The 13,062-nt window shown below is 40.3% G+C and overlaps 1 protein-coding gene across 2 annotated transcripts in view; it reads left to right on the top strand.

Moving 5' to 3' along the window:
• Positions 1-13,062, top strand: part of IVNS1ABP (influenza virus NS1A binding protein) — an 83,505-nt gene that overhangs the window by 38,925 nt on the left and 31,518 nt on the right. For both annotated transcript variants that reach the window (XM_089678818.1, XM_089678819.1), the window contains exons 8-9: positions 2,704-2,811; positions 7,578-7,704. In XM_089678818.1, the coding sequence (XP_089534944.1) occupies positions 2,704-2,811; positions 7,578-7,704 (235 nt within the window). The remainder of the gene's footprint in view (positions 1-2,703; positions 2,812-7,577; positions 7,705-13,062) is intronic.

Here is a 13,062-nt window from a genome sequence, read left to right as displayed (position 1 = left end):
ATTCTTATTTCCCCATAAATATTTTAATCTTTTTTTTCCAGTTTTTGTAAGTGCTAAGTGATATTTATTTTGTCTTGAAAATCACTGCAGTCATTCAGATTTTCTTACAGGTTTATGCTTCAAATTACCGTTTTACGATGAAGCCTAACAGTTTTTCCTCCCCGTTGATTATCTTTCCATAGGTTATTTTACAAAAGTAGGATTCCTGAAACTGAAGAACAATGAAGATACCTCAAGGTTAATTGAATCGTAATGAAGCACCAGTCTGCCCTAGCCTTCTAAGAAAATCCGCTGTGGGCAGAGAGCCATGATGATGATTTAACAGTATTTGCTCCTTTTACAGGATCTGTGTGCATTGTACCATCTAAACATTATCATTGGAAATGCTTTATAAACAAAATCTTGCAGAGTCTTTAGACTTCATTCTAAATTCGCTCTTTATAGATGTTTTAAGGGGTTATTTTATGTTTTAAAAATATTACATGAGGACACATTAATAATGCAGGATACATTATTTAATTTTTTTTTAGTATTCTCTATCCGCTTTCTTTCATGCAAAAGACAGTTATGCCGCCATGATATATTAAAGACCTATAGATAACACATTACAAGCTCAAATTACAATATATTTTTAAGCTTTGTGATCATATCTCCAAAGCTATAAACTGCAGAAAAAGAAGGCTAAACTTAAAGGAAGCTCAAGTAGTTATAGAAAGTAATCATTTTTGAACCTCTAGGAATATTCTGCATGAATGGTTTTTAAACTGATCTGGTCATCATTTACATCATAATAAATAGAACCAGTCTTGTCAATAATGAATACCTGTGCACAACTTCAGGATGACACATTGAAAACAAAATATTTAAGTCTTGTTTTTTTTTCAGTAAAAGACATTTTAAAATGATACACTGTATGAAGTGAAAGCTACACTTAACTGCTAATGAGAGATATTCTATTAATAAACACAAGGATACACAATGTATTAATGCCATCAGTAACCTGGATTTTTTTAAACCATTGGTTTATTAACCCTATCCACATATAAAATTATTGCATTTAGTCAAGGCTTAATTTATTAAGGCTTTTTCTAGCCAAATGTGTGAAGTTTATATATTCCAAGTGTGGCAGCTGTTGCGGAGGACTATAAAATGGGATATCCATTCAAATTGTTCTGCTTAAGTGCATTTACTGCATAAATTTAAAGAAATACTACCAACACAACCAAACTGAAGCATATAGCCATTATCTGAAAACTGTACAAATTACAAGGTTACAGATGATCACAATGAGTTATTGTGCTCTGTATGGTTATTTTGATAAGGAATTTACATAGCTGGCAATCTTTTCTGAATCTTATCTAAAGATTAACATTTTTTTAAACCAGTCATACAGATGTACAGAATTCTAAGGGTTCACAAACTTACAGAACTGTATATATGATGCTAAAGATTCCGCAAATAACATATCACCCATATGGGTCTACCATGAGATAACACCAGAACACAGGATTAAAGGAATATTTTCACAAATTAAAGCTTTCCATTGAGCCTTACTTTTAAGATTTTATTCTAAATGGGTTTAATACAGTTGGGAGGAATTGCATGTTTCCATTCTGATACGCTTATTTATCCTGTGGTTTACTGTGACTCAGGCCACTTGTTACATTACACAAGGTTGGCCTTTCGTTAAGACATGCATTTTTTTGGGGGTTTTTTTTAATAGTATGGTTGAATACCTCGCTGGGTTCAAACATAAATTATATCTACGGGGTATAAAGTCTGCGGAATCCTTGGTATTTTATATTCATTTTATGTACTTCACCTTGAGCTTGCTCTAGCTTTAGCAGAACCTTCTTTCCTGTTTGTAACTACTTGCGTAAGAGTATAGTGGAAAGTCCTATCACGTTCTTTTGATTTCATCGAGCGGACATTTGTCCCATGTAAGTTGTCAAAAGGTTGGCATAGTTTCATTTTCTAATACCACTACCACTAGCAATGTGGTTTGTCTGCCTGAAATTTTTTTGTGGCTGCATTAAATGTTTAAGCCCATTTCACAACATTGCAAACTGTTTCTTCTGCTGCAGTCTTCGCCTTTAAATTCAGATAAATAACTTGTTAAGTTTGTAGCCCACATTTGAAAACCTTTGTACAAAAAAAAAACCAACCCTGATGCTTTACAAAAGCATTTTGTATGTGTGTTTTATATTTTCCCAACCCTTGTATATCCTAAATTGACGATTTTTGTGACGCTTTATAATTTTCACTTTTTTTATGCACCAGTATTGAAGCTTTGTCTCTTAAGAGGGATCATGTACTTTTGCATATTGGTCTCCGTTTTGCTTACAGACAAACCTTTTCAATGCTGGTTGTGTAATATTTATGATTTTAGAAGCCCTGGGCTTCATTTATTTGTACACTTCTTGCATTTGTGTTTACTGTGTTTGTATATATTGCGTCTGTTCTGCACAATTTCCACTTGAATGTTACCTAACAGTGGCACCTCTTCAGCTGTCTGCTACTTTCTGGAAAAGGAAGATTTTGATGTGAAGACTCCTATAGTGTTTAGAAGAATTGATGCCGTACAGTAGTTTTTACCTCAAAATGGAAACTAAAAATACTTTGAAGATAACCAGAGTTGGAATTTCTGAAGAATTGGTTTTATGGGGCTAGCATCCATATGGCTATTTGTTCACTCTTTTACAGGTACAGACGTTGTATTACTCCGCGGATCACAAGCTGCTTGATGGACATGTCCTGGACAAACATAATGACATGTTTGCTGGTGAAGAAGATGGTATACAGTTGGTTCAGGTACAACACACATTTTGCCTGCTACATTCAATTTTTTTTTCCAGCCTAGTATATTTTATTTAGACTTGCACTTTCAATATCAGTTATTTTACTTTTGTGGTAGCCTGTAGAATGTTAACATACATATCCATCAACTGAGTTCTTTGGCCCTAGCTTCCCAGGTCATATAATAAGGCTTACCTGTAAGTACAGTAAATATCTCCTAAACATGCACCATATAGGAGATATTTATTTTAGTTGCAGCTGGTGAAGTCACCGGTGCATGTGCACTGTGCTCTCAATGGGGGGAAGGCTGTCCATTGAGAGAGCTGTGCCATGGCTGTGACTCCCACACGCATTTGTGGAAATTATGTAATTGCAGCTCGGCCATTCAAATGGTCGGGGCCCATGAACCCGGAAGGAAGACTGGGTGAAGATGGAACTCGTGACAGCGTGCCACGGGAGGGCTTTCTTTTAAGGTAAGTCTGTCATAATATACTAGTAGCACATCATAATATTATCTTGCACGGGCCTTTTTTACTTCTGCTTTAATATCTTATATATTTAGTAATGGTGTTTTTGTGCTAGGATATGTCTTAAAACATGTATGGGAGGACACCTGACAATGGGGACTCAAAAGCTAGCTAGATATCTTCCAGGATTATTGTGACCCTATGGCTGCTTCTGCTTATTGTGCACCAACAGTAATTGCAGCACGTTTTGACTTTCATCACCATCATCTTCTGCAATTTTTTTTTTTTTTTTTTTTTTAAATATATAATCTATGAAGATGCAGCAGGAGTATAAAAGGAACCTAATGATTTTGATTCAGTGTTTTTTTTTTCTTAACGACTTGCCCTCCAGAGGATTTACCCCCTCCCCCCTCCTGGCCAGGCCATTTTTTGTGATACTGCGCTGCCTTACTTTAACTGACAGTTGCACACTGTACCCAAATGACATTTACGTCCTTTTTTTTCCCCTCAAATAGAGCTTTCTTTCGGTGGTATTTGATCGCCTGTGCGTTTTTTTTATTTTTTGTGCTATAAACAAATTACTGACAATTTTTAAAAAACCCAATATTTTTGACTTTTTGCTATTAAACATGTCCAGTAAAAAATGCTTAAAAATCTAATTTCGTCATAAATTTAGGCCAAAGTGTTTTCTGCTACAGGAAAAAATCTCAATAAAATAAAGTAAATGAATTGGTTTACGTGAAAGTTTTTTTTTTTAACTAGTAATGGTCAGCGACTTATAGCAGGACTGCGGTGGGCATTCTGACACTGGGGGGAACTGACTTGGTGTCACCGACATCCCCAGTTGCACCAATACAGTGATCAGTGCTATTAAAAAGCACTGACACTACTAATGGCGCTGAGCATGAAGGGATTAACATGTGGGACGATCAAAGGGTTAATTGTGTTACTATGAGGCTGCACTGCTATGCAGAGCCATACAAAGCAGTGTTCTTACAGTGAAACACAGCTGCCTAGTAAAACAGCGCACAGTTAACTCTTTGATTACCCCCACATATTAACCTCTTCATACCCAGTGCCATTAGTACCACCTATGCAGAGCTATACAAAGCAGTGTGCAGGAGCTGATGGGAGAGATCTGTGTTGTTTATACACAGGTCTCTCCCCCGTCGGAGATACTCGGCAATCACCGGGTGCCAGCGAGAGATCATCGGCCGGGAGCCGGTGATTGACCGCTGAGGCTGCGAATGGTGGCGTGGGTAAGGCACGCGTGCGCCTATCCGGAACTGCAAAATCGTGTGTATATATACATGATTTTGCGCACCTGTTCCGCCCAGTAGCAGTATTTCTGCTATAGGGTGGCGCGGAATCGGTTAAAGAGCTGTTTTAGAAATACACAGAAGTGATTTTAAGAGCACCAAGTAACTAAAGAATAACAGAACCACAGTAATCTTCTCCTTTCAGTTAAGTTCTTGATAGCTCTGCCAAAATCCTCTGGTAAGAGATGAGCCACTACTGATTCATTTGACTCTTGTGTGGGTGTAAACTTCAGTTTCCCTGTTGAGCTTCGTAAACATCTGGCTTTTAAGCAGTTGGTGAAGGTTAATTTGAAAATATGTGAAAAGGATCTTAGGCCAAGCCATACAGTATACATTTTTTTTTTTTTCCAGCAAATTGAACAAAAAACAAATGTACCGATTCTCCCATCAACACACTCGGTGCTGATGGGAGAATATTTTCCACAGGGCTATTGTGTTCTGCCAGTGGGAGCCTTCCCCGCTATAGCTGGCGGCACTGATCGTTTGGGGAAAAAAAACAGACTGGCTGGTTCTACACAAGTCAATCAAAAGATCTTGTGTGCAACCAGCTAGCTCATACATGGATCAAAATTCATCTGGTCCCTGCTGAACTTGCTGAATTTCAGTCCATGTACAGTGAGGAACAGAAGTATTTGAACACCCTGCGTTTTTGCAAGTTCTCCCACTTAGAAATCATGGAGGGGTCTGAAATTCACATTGTAGGTGCATTCCCACTCTGAGAGACAGAATTAAAAAAAAAAAAAAATTCAGGAAATCACATTGTATGATTTTTAAAGAATTTATTTGTCTTGCATTGCTGAACATAAGTATTTGAACACCTGAGAAAATCAGTTGTTCATATTTGGTACAGAAGCCTTTGTTTGCAATTACAGAGGTCAAACGTTTCCTGTAGTTCTTGACCAGTTTTGCACACACTGCAACAGGGATTTTGGCCCACTCCTCCACACAGATCTCCTCTAGATCTGTCAGGTTTCGGGGCTGTCGCTGAGCAACACGGAGTTTCAGCTCCCTCCAAAGATGTTTTTTTGGATTTAGGTCTGGAGACCAGAACCTTGATATGCTTCTTACGGAGCCACTCCTTGCTTATCCTGGCTGTGTGCTTCGGGTCGTCATGTTGGAAGACCCAGCCACAACCCATCTTCAATGCTCTGACTGAGGGAAGGAGGTTGTTGCTCAAAATCTCACAATAAATGGCCCCATTCATCCTCTCCTTAATACAGTGCAGTCGTCCTGTCCCCTTTGCAGAAAAGCACCCCCCAAAGCATGTTACCACCCCCACGCTTCACAGTAGGGATGGTGTTCTTGGGATGCAACTCATCCTTCTTTTTCCTCCAAACACGACGAGTGAAGTTTAGACCAAAAAGTTCTACTTTGGTCTCATCTGACCACATGACGTTCTCCCATGCCTCCTCTGGATCATCCAGATGGTCATTGGCAAACTTCAGACGGGCCTGGACATGTGATGACTTGAGCAGGGGAACCTTCCGTGCAATGCATGATTTGAAACCATGACGTCGTAGTGTTCTACCGACAGTGACCTTTGAAACTGTGGTCCCAGCTCTCTTCATATCATTGACCAGCTCCTCCCTTGTAGTTCTGGGCTGATTCCTCACCTTTCTTATCAGTTATACCCCACGAGGTGAGATCTTGCATGGAGCCCCAGTCCAAGGGAAACTGATGGTTGTCTTTAGCCTCTTCCATTTTCTAACAATTGCTCCAATAGTTGATCTATTTTCACCAAGCTGCTTGGCAATTGCCCCGTAGCCCTTTCTAGCCTTGTGGAGGTCCACAATTTTGTCTCTGGTGTCTTTTGACAGCTCTTTGGTCTTGCCCATGGTAGTAGTTGGCGTCTGACTGTGGGGTGGAAAGGTGTCTTTAAGGAGCTCAGACAGGTGCTACTAAGTTAGATTGAGTGGAGAGGCACAGTAACAGGTCTTTGAGAGACAGAATTCTTGCTGTTTCTTAGGTGTTCAAATACTTATGTTCAGCAGTGCAAGACAAATTCTTTAAAAATCATACAATGTGATTTCCTGAATTTTTTTTTTTTTTATTCTGTGTCTGAGTGGGAATGCACCTACAATGTGAATTTCAGACCCCTCCATGATTTCTAAGTGGGAGAACTTGCAAAATTGCAGGGTGTTCAAATACTTATGTTCCTCACTGTATGGCCAGCTTAAAGCTTTAACCAGCTGGTTAAAAAGAATACAAATTAATATTTAAAATTTCCTTGACTTAAATAGACAATATCCTAAACTGTTTTAGTCCTGGTCACAATAAAGGAAAATGTGTATAAAACCAATATTTGTTACCTTAGGAACATGGTGTGAGAATGCTAGTTTTGAGCACAGGATCCCCACTGCTTTCACATCCTTGGCTGAGCATGGATTTTAGCCTGATGCATTGTGAACACAGGAGATTGGATGATGGGCATGATTCAGAAAATGCTTTACATTTCCTGAATAAATGAAAAGCATTTTCTGATTGAAAGATATGGAGAGGCAGGGTGGTGACACCTCACTCTCCACCTCCTCCAATCACAATGCTGGACCAATGTAACCATGTGAGAATGTCATACCTAGAATTTATCTTTAATTTCAGAAGTCCAGAAAAGGTTAAGAACTGTGGACATTCATCACTCCTCTCTTCCTCTTTCTGTAACTAAGGATGTAATAAGTAATCAACTATTTTAAACTGCTGATTGATTAGTATTTTTCACACTGGAAAAATATTGTATCTGCGGCACATTTATGCATTCAAGTGTTGTCGTTTTAAGACATGCTGCTTGCAGTGATTTTGTGCATTTTCTGCACATGCATCTTTCATAGGAATGATTGGCATTGTATGTAAAATGCATAAAAACCATACTGTAACAACAAATTAACAAATGAGACATAAATAGGTGCTAAGGGCCTATTTGGGGAAATGCTGGACTGCTCCAAGGTAGAAATCCACCTCTTGATCTTTCTCTTTATTAATTATTTGATTGCTTTTACAGAAGAAATCTCCTCGTGAAAGTGACAAGCACATAAGCAGTGGCTCTTCTGGAATTTCTTCTCCTTCAAGTATTGCTGCACCAAACCCCAAACATGAATGGAAAATGATTGCATCAGAAAAAAAGTCAAGTAAGTAGAGTATTGCCTGTGCAATTTTGCTACATTTAGTTAAGCATGGAAAGGTGCATTGCTGCTGAGCAATTGGCCTGTTCTGATCAATAACTGTCTCTGCTGAAAACAGAAAACTACACTTAATTGAAAAATATATTTTTGTTATTGTACATCACAGGACACAGTTATCTCATATTCATTATGATAGGGTTATATTGCCACCATAAGGTGATTGGACACTGGGTGGACAAAGGTTCCCTCCCAGTTAGGCAAAGCTTCATTTTTTATTTTTTTTGCTAGTGTCTACCTAATTTATGCCTTTACGCCGTTGCAGTTTCTACTGGGTCTGCTTCTATTGTGCATGCCTTTGTGCAAGGCATCACATGTATTGTTCCACCAGTCAGGGTTCCATTGACTCCGTGGGACCTCAATTTGTTACTTTCTGTATAGAAAGAATCTTCATGTGACCTGATGTGGTTGCACCTACTATGAGCTCCATGGCAGCAGGTGTTTGAGTTGAGGCTAAAGTTAAGGGTGGAGAGTGGTGTGCTGTCTGACTCTCTTTATGCCCGACAGAGTGCACTTCACCAGCTTGTTTGACAGTTTGCTCATCCATCCATCCATCCTGGCTTCAGCAGCCAGACCCGCCAGAGAGACCTGTCAGTCGAATCCATCTGAGACCCATCGGAGAGACCTGTGAGCTGTCAATGGAATCCATCAGAAACCCACCAGAGAGACCTGCCAGTGAGCTGTCAGCCACCAGTGGGATCTGCCAGTTGTGGGGAAACAGCCCAGATCAGGAGGGGGGTTCGACAGCTGCCTACCTGCTTGCAGGAACAGGATACTGTATCTGACCGAATGCATTTGACTGATCTAGCTGACGTCTCATCTGCAGATCCATCCCGACCTCTGCAACATTTCAGGCTGATAATAGAGGAGCAATGCTGCTGCTGTAGTGTGGCCTGTATTTTTCTGTACCTGTACACCCTTCTAGTCCCTCTACTCTTGCAAGATCAGTCAGTCCAGATTGACCCATTAGGAAGATGTCAGCTGCCTAGAAGCTGAGCTTTACAGTGTGCCTGCTTGCCTTCCTGTAGAAGAGCGTGGTAGCGGGAAAACAGGACAGAGTGGGGTCGGAATTTGGGCTCCTTTCCAATCCGCAGTTACACTATAGCCTCTGAGCGGTGTGGAGCAGAGCAGGATCTGAAACGGGTCTTGGAGAAACACAGGAGAGACAGATAGTGGAACAACAAAAAGTAAAGGCTTGCAGACTGCTGTCTAGATGGGACGAGTTGAGAGCAGCACCAGTAAACCTACTAAGTCTACCAGCAAGTCTACTGACAACAGGAGGCGGTCCAAATTTCAGGATTCAAAAAGACCGGGGGTGTGCACGAGTGTAAGTGCATGTAGGTGAGAGGAGATTGAATCTTTCCTGTCACATCACCTGGTCCCCTGTGGCTCTAGTAGTACTAGTGAAGCCGCTGTTCCTAACCGAGTATCAGGCAAATCGCAAAGCATGTCAACTAATGTAGCAAGTGGCACAGAGGTTCCTCCACCTGGAACGCTGGAGCTGAAGATGAGAAAAGATGTCTGCACATGGTGAAAGCGATGAGAGAGTTGAGAGCATCGATCCTGGGATAACCTTTAGCCCTGGACCTGTGCCTACTCCAACCCCTGCGACAGTGGGAGCTGGTCACAAGGTAGACTCAATTGTAAATGTCCTTTCAAGTAGCCATGGGTGCTCGATTCGCTCCCAGTGTAGTCAATTTGTTTATCATTCACTGGGAGGAGGAGGTTTTTATTAATGACTGCCCACCCCAGCTTTAATGTTCTAGAAGATATATTGATGACCTGTTTATGGTTTGGGAAGGTGATAGAGGAAGTTTGGAAATATTTATGCAGAAGCTTAATTCCAATAACAAAAATCTCTCTTACATGGAATACTATTCTTTATCAAATGGTCTTCCTTGATTTGGAAATCTATAAAGATAATGGCCATTTTAACCACTTGCCTACTGGGCACTTATACCCCCTTCCTGCCCGGGCCAATTTTCAGCTTTCAGTGCTGTCGCACTTTGACAATTGCGCAGGCATGCAACATTGTACCCATATGAAATCTGTATCATTTTTTCACACACATAGAGCTTTCTTTTGGTGGTATTTAATTGCCACTGGGTGGGGTTTTGTTTTTTTGCGCTATAAACAAAAAAAAAAATTGAAAAAAAAGTTTTTATTTCTATTATAAAATTTTGCAAACAGGTAATTTTTCTCCTTCACTAATGTGCATTGATGAGGCTGCACTGATAGGCAATACTAATGGGCACTGGTGGGTGGCACTGCTGGGCACTGATGACCAGGGCACTGATGATCAGTGCCAATCTGTTTTCTGACAATTGCCGGTTATCGGCAGAACTTTCCTCACGCTGACAGCATGAGGAAAGTGCAGCCGATAACCAGCAACTGCATTTACTCGGTGATCTTCTGTGTCATTGGACACAGCTGATCACGTGGTAAAAGGCTGCTGTGATTGGCCTTTTACCACATCACATGTTCAGCTGTGTCTGTGGGACACAGCATTCATGGAGATCTCTGGGGGTGCACAGGAGGGCTTGTTCTGGGAGGGCGGCATCATATGACACCCTCCCAGAACTGGACAACCACGCTGTAGTCGTCATTCGGCTATAGCATGGTTGGCAAGTGGTTAAGACCAGAAATTATTTTAAGCCCACCGATCGAAATGGGTATATCCCTTTAGACAGCTGTCGCCATAAAACTTGGCTATCTAATATGCTTAGAGGACAATTTATAAGCTTGAGGCGCACTTGTTCTAAAGAAGATTATTTTCTTTCCCAATCTGCGATATTGGCAGAACTTTTCCAACAGGTTACAAAAAGGCTGTTCTGGAGGAAGAAATCAAAAAAGATGAAACAATGGATAGAAATGACCTAATTTCTTATCCCTAATAGGGCTATTGATAAGAGACATGAGTTTAAAATAGTGTTGGATTATAAAGTACAATATAAGAAGGTTGAAAAAATGTGTTCTTAAACATTGGGGAATTCTTCAAAAGGATAGAGTTTCTGGGGTCAGTCTTACCTTTATGTCCCCAATTTGTTTACCGTAAAGCCCCTTCCCTGAGGAATCTTGAAGCCCCAGGGGTGGTTGATCCCCTTATATGTGCTGAGAATTTGCTTCTTTTTTTTCAGTTTTTTTTGCCTGTTGCCAGTGTGTGGCCTGTAAAAATCTGAGAGTTAATATGAGGAAAGGGAAAGAATTCATGGCCACAGGCAAGGGGTCGTGTACATGTTGGAGTGCAAATGTGGCCTCTAATATGTGGGTAGGAGTTCTAGGCCTCTTCGGGTCAGGTTGAGGGAGCATGTTAACCACATTAAAAAGGGGTTAAAAACCTGTAGTGTAAACAAGCATTTCAGATTGTCACAATTATGACCCAAAAGGTTTAAAATTTTGGGCTATTGAGAAAATGAGTCATCATTGGAGAGGGGGTAATTATATTTGCCAATTGAGCCATAGAGAATCTTTTTGGATATGATCCCTACTGGATTGAATGTTGAATTTGATTTAAATTGTTTTATTTTGGATTGTTATTAATTTGGTTTGTACATTTTATAATTGTTTTATTTGTAAAAGATAGCCGTGGTACCTGGTTTTTATTTTATATAATGTTTTATTTTTTTTTTTTCTACATTTCTTGGTTTTTTGTGTCACCCAGTAAGTAGCCTACATGGGACACCAGATATGCCGTTTGTATAATTTTTTTCCGGTTAATTACTATATGCAGCTGTGGCTGTGATGGAAGTCTCTATGTCCGATATACGTGCTCCAGGTTTGCACCAGCTGTGCTTTTTACTTTTCTCTAGTTTTGCCTATTTATTATGTCTCTATGACAGCGGTGATGTTTCATAAGCAGAGAGGGTGATTGCTTGGCTCTTAAAACTGGGGATGTAGCTGTGTTCAGAATTAAACAATCACATTCAAAATCATATTAAATAGGAGTCAGTACACACCTGCCATCATTTAAAGTGCCTCTGATTAACCCCAAATAAAGTTCAGCTGTTCTAGTAGGTCTTTCCTGACATTTTCTTAGTCGCATCCTACAGCAAAAGCCATGGTCCGCAGAGAGCTTCCAAAGCATCAGAGGGATCTCACTGTTAAAAGGTATCAGTCAGGAGAAGGGTACAAAAGAATTTCCAAGGCATTAGATATACCATGGAACACAGTGAAGACAGTCGTCATCAAGTGGAGAAAATACGGTGCAACAGTGACATTACCAAGAACTGGATGTCCCTCCAAAACTGATGAAAAGATAAGAAAAAAACTTGTCAGGGAGGCTGCTAAGAGGCCTACAGCAACATTAAAGGAGCTGCAGGAATATCTGGCAAGTACTGGCTGTGTGGTACATGTGACAACAATCTCCCGTATTCTTCATATGTCTGGGCTATGGGGTAGAGTGGCAAGACGGAAGCCTTTTCTTATGAAAAAAAACATCCAAGCCCGGCTAAATTTTGCAAAAACACATCTGAAGTCTCCCAAAAGCATGTGGGAAAATATGATATGGTCTAATGAAACCAAGGTTGAACTTTTTGGCCATAATTCCAAAAGATATGTTTGGCGCAAAAACAACTGCACATCACCAAAAGAACACCATACCCACAGTGAAGCATGGTAGTGGCAGCATCATGCTTTGGGGCTATTTTTCTTCAGCTGGAACTGGGGCCTTAGTCAAAGTAGAGGGAATTATGAACAACTCAAATACCAGTCAATATTGGCAGAAAACCTTCAGGCTTCTGCTAGAAAGCTGAACATGAAGAGGAACGTCCGCTTTCAGCATACCAACGACCCAAAGCATACATCCAAATCAACAAAAGAATGGCTTCACCAGAAGAAGATAAAAGTTTTGGAATGGCCCAGACCTGAATCTGATCGAAAATCTGTGGGGTGATCTGAAGAGGGCTGTGCACAGGAGATGCCCTCGCTATCTCACAGATTTGGAGTGTTTTTCAAGGAAGAGTGGGCAAATTTTGCCAAGTCAAAATGTGCCATGCTGATAGACTCATACCCAAAAAGTCCGTGCAAAAATATATATATAATATTTCAAACATAAGTCCTTATTTTCCCAAAAGGATTTTCAAAACAATGTTCCAAAATGTGCTTCCACCTAATCACCACGTGAAAAATAATATTGACCGCACTCACCAAATGGAGGTGAGTAATAAGCCTCATAGGATATAAGGGATCCTATAGCCCCTCAGGAGGAACTCAAATCGCCTTCACCCTGCTTAGATACAGCAATCGACTCCACTCTACTTCTCCATGGAATCCTCAATAGTGTGCAAGGAAAGAAAGGCTACATAGTGT

Source organism: Staurois parvus, unplaced genomic scaffold (genome assembly GCF_062004578.1).
Source record: "Staurois parvus isolate SC_StPar_1 unplaced genomic scaffold, SC_StPar_1.0 ptg000210l, whole genome shotgun sequence".
Taxonomy (NCBI): domain Eukaryota; kingdom Metazoa; phylum Chordata; class Amphibia; order Anura; family Ranidae; genus Staurois; species Staurois parvus.
The sequence above is the reverse complement of the archived record's forward strand: the minus strand, read 5'-3'. Positions and strand labels throughout refer to the sequence as shown.